General features: G+C 40.2%; 1 protein-coding gene across 1 annotated transcript in view; it reads right to left on the bottom strand.

Annotated features, from left to right (window-relative positions):
* Window positions 1–7,500, bottom strand: part of LOC133977263 (lethal(3)malignant brain tumor-like protein 1) — a gene marked incomplete at its 3' end in the record, with an annotated part of 12,488 nt that overhangs the window by 2,181 nt on the left and 2,807 nt on the right. The window contains exons 4-5 of the mRNA XM_062415364.1: window positions 6,075–6,179; window positions 1–131 (exon numbers count right to left, since the gene is read on the bottom strand). The exon at window positions 1–131 is cut by the window's left edge and continues 5 nt beyond it. Coding sequence (XP_062271348.1) covers window positions 1–131; window positions 6,075–6,179 — 236 coding nt within the window. The remainder of the gene's footprint in view (window positions 132–6,074; window positions 6,180–7,500) is intronic.

Here is a 7,500-nt window from a genome sequence, read left to right as displayed (position 1 = left end):
GGTGGGTGGAGCTTGTGGTTGTTGTCATGACACCAGCCAATCGGATGGATGTCTGCTGAGTCAGCGTTCACCCAGAAGTCATAGCACTCTGAGAAGCCGTCGATATGGAGACGGAGCCGGCAGCCAATCACCTGGCAGAGAGACAGACAGGTGAGACTACTATAGAACCCTAACTCTGTCTGTTAGAACTCTGTCTGTTAGAACTCTGTCTGTTAGAACTCTGTCTGTTAGAACTCTGTCTGTTAGAACTTTGTCTGTTAGAACCTTATCTGTTAGAACTCTGTCTGTTAGAACCTTATCTGTTAGAACCTTATCTGTTAGAACTCTGTCTGTTAGAACTTTGTCTGTTAGAACTTTATCTGTTAGAACTCTGTCTGTTAGAACTCTGTCTGTTAGAACTCTATCTGTTAGAACTCTATCTGTTAGAACCTTATTTGTTAGAACTTTGTCTGTTAGAACTCTATCTGTTAGAACTCTGTCTGTTAGAACTGTGTCTGTTAGAACTCTGTCTGTTAGAACTCTGTCTGTTAGAACTTTGTCTGTTAGAACTTTATCTGTTAGAACTCTGTCTGTTAGAACTCTATCTGTTAGAACTCTGTCTGTTAGAACTCTGTCTGTTAGAACTTTGTCTGTTAGAACTTTATCTGTTAGAACTCTGTCTGTTAGAACTCTATCTGTTAGAACTCTGTCTGTTAGAACTCTGTCTGTTAGAACTTTGTCTGTTAGAACCTTATCTGTTAGAACTCTGTCTGTTAGAACTCTGTCTGTTAGAACTTTGTCTGTTAGAACTCTGTCTGTTAGAACTTTGTCTGTTAGAACTCTGTCTGTTAGAACTCTGTCTGTTAGAACTCTGTCTGTTAGAACCGTATCTGTTAGAACTCTGTCTGTTAGAACTTTGTCTGTTAGAACTCTGTCTGTTAGAACTCTATCTGTTAGAACCTTATCTGTTAGAACTCTGTCTGTTAGAACCTTATCTGTTAGAACTCTGTCTGTTAGAACTCTGTCTGTTAGAACTCTGTCTGTTAGAACCTTATCTGTTAGAACTCTGTCTGTTAGAACTCTGTCTGTTAGAACTCTATCTGTTAGAACTCTGTCTGTTAGAACCTTATCTGTTAGAACTCTGTCTGTTAGAACCTTATCTGTTAGAACTCTGTCTGTTAGAACTCTGTCTGTTAGAACTCTATCTGTTAGAACTCTGTCTGTTAGAACCTTATCTGTTAGAACTCTGTCTGTTAGAACCTTATCTGTTAGAACTCTGTCTGTTAGAACTCTGTCTGTTAGAACTCTGTCTGTTAGAACTCTGTCTGTTAGAACTTTGTCTGTTAGAACCTTATCTGTTAGAACTCTGTCTGTTAGAACCTTATCTGTTAGAACCTTATCTGTTAGAACTCTGTCTGTTAGAACTTTGTCTGTTAGAACTTTATCTGTTAGAACTCTGTCTGTTAGAACTCTGTCTGTTAGAACTCTATCTGTTAGAACTCTATCTGTTAGAACCTTATTTGTTAGAACTTTGTCTGTTAGAACTCTATCTGTTAGAACTCTGTCTGTTAGAACTGTGTCTGTTAGAACTCTGTCTGTTAGAACTCTGTCTGTTAGAACTTTGTCTGTTAGAACTTTATCTGTTAGAACTCTGTCTGTTAGAACTCTATCTGTTAGAACTCTGTCTGTTAGAACTCTGTCTGTTAGAACTTTGTCTGTTAGAACTTTATCTGTTAGAACTCTGTCTGTTAGAACTCTATCTGTTAGAACTCTGTCTGTTAGAACTCTGTCTGTTAGAACTTTGTCTGTTAGAACCTTATCTGTTAGAACTCTGTCTGTTAGAACTCTGTCTGTTAGAACTTTGTCTGTTAGAACTCTGTCTGTTAGAACTTTGTCTGTTAGAACTCTGTCTGTTAGAACTCTGTCTGTTAGAACTCTGTCTGTTAGAACCGTATCTGTTAGAACTCTGTCTGTTAGAACTTTGTCTGTTAGAACTCTGTCTGTTAGAACTCTATCTGTTAGAACCTTATCTGTTAGAACTCTGTCTGTTAGAACCTTATCTGTTAGAACTCTGTCTGTTAGAACTCTGTCTGTTAGAACTCTGTCTGTTAGAACCTTATCTGTTAGAACTCTGTCTGTTAGAACTCTGTCTGTTAGAACTCTATCTGTTAGAACCTTATCTGTTAGAACCTTATCTGTTAGAACTCTGTCTGTTAGAACTCTATCTGTTAGAACCTTATCTGTTAAAACCTTATCTGTTAGAACTCTGTCTGTTAGAACTTTATCTGTTAGAACTCTGTCTGTTAGAACCTTATCTGTTAGAACTCTGTCTGTTAGAACCTTATCTGTTAGAACTCTGTCTGTTAGAACTGTGTCTGTTAGAACTCTGTCTGTTAGAACTCTGTCTGTTAGAACTGTGTCTGTTAGAACTGTGTCTGTTAGAACTCTATCTGTTAGAACCTTATCTGTTAGAACCTTATCTGTTAGAACTCTGTCTGTTAGAATTCTGTCTGTTAGAACTCTGTCTGTTAGAACTCTGTCTGTTAGAATTCTATCTGTTAGAACCTTATCTGTTAGAACTCTGTCTGTTAGAATTCTATCTGTTAGAACCTTATCTGTTAGAACTCTGTCTGTTAGAATTCTATCTGTTAGAACCTTATCTGTTAGAACTCTGTCTGTTAGAACCTTATCTGTTAGAACCGTATCTGTTAGAACTCTGTCTGTTAGAACTTTGTCTGTTAGAACTTTATCTGTTAGAACTCTGTCTGTTAGAACTCTGTCTGTTAGAACTTTGTCTGTTAGAACTCTGTCTGTTAGAACTCTATCTGTTAGAACCTTATCTGTTAGAACTCTGTCTGTTAGAACCTTATCTGTTAGAACTCTGTCTGTTAGAACTCTGTCTGTTAGAACTCTGTCTGTTAGAACCTTATCTGTTAGAACTCTGTCTGTTAGAACTCTGTCTGTTAGAACTCTATCTGTTAGAACCTTATCTGTTAGAACCTTATCTGTTAGAACTCTGTCTGTTAGAACTCTATCTGTTAGAACCTTATCTGTTAGAACTCTGTCTGTTAGAACCTTATCTGTTAGAACTCTGTCTGTTAGAACCTTATCTGTTAGAACTCTGTCTGTTAGAACTCTATCTGTTAGAACCTTATCTGTTAGAACTCTGTCTGTTAGAACCTTATCTGTTAGAACTCTATCTGTTAGAACCTTATCTGTTAGAACTCTGTCTGTTAGAACCTTATCTGTTAGAACTCTGTCTGTTAGAACTCTGTCTGTTAGAACTCTGTCTGTTAGAACCTTATCTGTTAGAACTCTGTCTGTTAGAACTCTGTCTGTTAGAACTCTATCTGTTAGAACCTTATCTGTTAGAACCTTATCTGTTAGAACTCTGTCTGTTAGAACTCTATCTGTTAGAACCTTATCTGTTAGAACTCTATCTGTTAGAACTCTGTCTGTTAGAACTTTATCTGTTAGAACTCTGTCTGTTAGAACTTTATCTGTTAGAACTCTGTCTGTTAGAACTTTATCTGTTAGAACTCTGTCTGTTAGAACTTTATCTGTTAGAACTCTGTCTGTTAGAACTTTATCTGTTAGAACTCTGTCTGTTAGAACCTTATCTGTTAGAACTCTGTCTGTTAGAACCTTATCTGTTAGAACTCTGTCTGTTAGAACTGTGTCTGTTAGAACTCTGTCTGTTAGAACTCTGTCTGTTAGAACTGTGTCTGTTAGAACTGTGTCTGTTAGAACTCTATCTGTTAGAACCTTATCTGTTAGAACCTTATCTGTTAGAACTCTGTCTGTTAGAACTCTGTCTGTTAGAACTCTGTCTGTTAGAATTCTATCTGTTAGAACCTTATCTGTTAGAACTCTGTCTGTTAGAATTCTATCTGTTAGAACCTTATCTGTTAGAACTCTGTCTGTTAGAACTCTGTCTGTTAGAACTGTGTCTGTTAGAACTCTGTCTGTTAGAACTCTGTCTGTTAGAACTCTGTCTGTTAGAACTTTGTCTGTTAGAACTCTGTCTGTTAGAACTCTGTCTGTTAGAACTCTGTCTGTTAGAACTGTGTCTGTTAGAACCTTATCTGTTAGAACCTTATCTGTTAGAACTCTGTCTGTTAGAACTCTGTCTGTTAGAACTCTGTCTGTTAGAACTCTGTCTGTTAGAACTGTGTCTGTTAGAACTCTGTCTGTTAGAACTTTGTCTGTTAGAACTTTGTCTGTTAGAACTTTGTCTGTTAGAACTCTATCTGTTAGAACTCTGTCTGTTAGAACTGTGTCTGTTAGAACCTTATCTGTTAGAACTCTGTCTGTTAGAACTCTGTCTGTTAGAACTCTGTCTGTTAGAACCTTATCTGTTAGAACTCTGTCTGTTAGAACTCTGTCTGTTAGAACTCTGTCTGTTAGAACCTTATCTGTTAGAACTCTGTCTGTTAGAACTCTGTCTGTTAGAACTCTGTCTGTTAGAACTTTGTCTGTTAGAACTCTGTCTGTTAGAACCTTATCTGTTAGAACTCTGTCTGTTAGAACCTTATCTGTTAGAACTCTGTCTGTTAGAACTGTGTCTGTTAGAACTCTGTCTGTTAGAACTCTGTCTGTTAGAACTCTGTCTGTTAGAACCTTATCTGTTAGAACTCTGTCTGTTAGAACTCTGTCTGTTAGAACTCTGTCTGTTAGAACCTTATCTGTTAGAACTCTGTCTGTTAGAATTCTATCTGTTAGAACCTTATCTGTTAGAACTCTGTCTGTTAGAACTGTGTCTGTTAGAACTCTATCTGTGAGAACTCTGTCTGTTAGAACTGTGTCTGTTAGAACTCTATCTGTTAGAACCTTATCTGTTAGAACCTTATCTGTTAGAACTCTGTCTGTTAGAACTGTGTCTGTTAGAACTCTGTCTGTTAGAACTCCCTCTGTTAGAACCTTATCTGTTAGAACCTTATCTGTTAGAACTCTGTCTGTTAGAATTCTGTCTGTTAGAACTCTGTCTGTTAGAATTCTGTCTGTTAGAACTCTATCTGTTAGAACTTTGTCTGTTAGAACCTTATCTGTTAGAACTCTGTCTGTTAGAACTTTGTCTGTTAGAACTCTGTCTGTTAGAACTCTGTCTGTTAGAACTCTGTCTGTTAGAACTTTATCTGTTAGAACCTTATCTGTTAGAACTCTGTCTGTTAGAACCTTATCTGTTAGAACCTTCTCTGTTAGAACTCTGTCTGTTAGAACCTTATCTGTTAGAACTCTATCTGTTAGAACTCTGTCTGTTAGAACTCTATCTGTTAGAACTTTGTCTGTTAGAACTCTGTCTGTTAGAACTTTGTCTGTTAGAACTCTGTCTGTTAGAACTCTGTCTGTTAGAACCTTATCTGTTAGAACCTTATCTGTTAGAACTCTGTCTGTTAGAACTCTGTCTGTTAGAACTCTATCTGTTAGAACCTTATCTGTTAGAACCTTCTCTGTTAGAACTCTGTCTGTTAGAACCTTATCTGTTAGAACTCTATCTGTTAGAACTCTGTCTGTTAGAACTCTGTCTGTTAGAACTCTGTCTGTTAGAACTCTGTCTGTTAGAACCTTATCTGTTAGAACTCTGTCTGTTAGAACTCTGTCTGTTAGAACTCTGTCTGTTAGAACTCTGTCTGTTAGAACGTGTGTGTGTATAATGTGTGTGTGTGTGTGTGTATAATGTGTGTGTGTGTATAATGTGTGTGTGTGTGTGTATATAATGTGTGTGTGTATAATGTGTGTGTGTGTATAATGTGTGTGTGTGTATAATGTGTGTGTGTGTGTGTGTGTATAATGTGTGTTTGTGTATAATGTGTGTGTGTGTGTATAATGTGTGTGTGTGTGTGTGTTTGTGTGTGTGTGTCTGTGTATAATGTGTGTGTGTGTGTGTGTGTATAGTGTGTGTGTGTTTGTGTGTGTATGTATGTGTGTGTGTGTGTGTGTGTGTATGTGTGTGTGTTTGTGTGTGTGTGTGTGTATGTGTGTGTGTGTGTGTGTATGTGTGTATGTGTGTGTGTGTGTGTGTGTGTGTGTGTATGTGTGTGTGTGTGTGTGTGTGTGTGTGTATGTGTGTATGTGTGTGTGTGTGTGTGTGTTACCTCAGCGACATTCAGCACACAGAACATGGAGGGATGCAGCGGATCGACACCTTCCAGCTTCATCCCAACTTTAAAACCAGTTCTCTTACTGGGAACACACTGGGACTGAGAGACAGACAGGTCAGAGACAGACAGGTCAGAGACAGACAGGTCAGAGAGACAGACAGGTCAGAGACAGACAGGTCAGAGACAGACAGGTCAGAGACACAGACAGGTCAGAGAGACAGACAGGTCAGAGAGACAGACAGGTCAGAGACAGACAGGTCAGAGAGACAGACAGGTCAGAGACAGACAGGTCAGAGAGACAGACAGGTCAGAGACAGACAGGTCAGAGAGACAGACAGGTCAGAGAGACAGACAGGTCAGAGAGACAGGTCAGAGACAGACAGGTCAGAGAGACAGGTCTGAGAGACATACAGGTCAGAGAGACAGGTCAGAGAGACAGGTCAGAGACAGACAGGTCAGAGAGACAGACAGGTCAGAGACAGACAGGTCAGAGAGACAGACAGGTCAGAGACAGACAGGTCAGAGAGACAGGCAGGTCAGAGAGACAGACAGATCAGAGACAGACAGGTCAGAGACAGACAGGTCAGAGAGACAGACAGGTCAGAGAGACAGACAGGTCAGAGACAGACAGGTAGAGAGACAGACAGGTCAGAGACATACAGGTCAGAGAGACAGACAGGTCAGAGAGACAGGTCAGAGAGACAGACATGTCAGAGACAGACAGGTCAGAGACAGACAGGTCAGAGACAGACAGGTCAGAGACAGACAGGTAGAGAAACAGACAGGTCAGAGACATACAGGTCAGAGAGACAGACAGGTCAGAGAGACAGGTCAGAGAGACAGACAGGTCAGAGAGACAGACAGGTCAGAGAGACAGGTCAGAGAGACAGGTCAGAGAGACAGACAGGTCAGAGAGACAGGTCAGAGAGACAGACAGGTCAGAGACAGACAGGTCAGAGACAGACAGGTCAGAGACAGACAGGTCAGAGACAGACAGGTAGAGAAACAGACAGGTCAGAGACATACAGGTCAGAGAGACAGACAGGTCAGAGAGACAGGTCAGAGAGAAAGACAGGTCAGAGAGACAGACAGGTCAGAGAGACAGGTCAGAGAGACAGGTCAGAGAGACAGACAGGTCAGAGAGACAGGTCAGAGAGACAGACAGGTCAGAGAGACAGACAGGTCAGAGAGACAGACAGGTCAGAGAGACAGGTCAGAGAGACAGACAGGTCAGAGAGACAGACAGGTCAGAGAGACAGGTCAGAGACAGACAGGTCAGAGAGACAGACAGGTCAGAGACAGACAGGTCAGAGAGACAGACAGGTCAGAGAGACAGACAGGTCATAGAGACAGACAGGTCAGAGAGACAGGTCAGAGACAGACAGGTCAGAGAGACAGGTCAGAGAGACAGACAGGTCAG

This window comes from Scomber scombrus, unplaced genomic scaffold, assembly GCF_963691925.1.
Source record: "Scomber scombrus unplaced genomic scaffold, fScoSco1.1 SCAFFOLD_59, whole genome shotgun sequence".
NCBI classification, from domain to species: domain Eukaryota; kingdom Metazoa; phylum Chordata; class Actinopteri; order Scombriformes; family Scombridae; genus Scomber; species Scomber scombrus.
The sequence above is the reverse complement of the archived record's forward strand: the minus strand, read 5'-3'. Positions and strand labels throughout refer to the sequence as shown.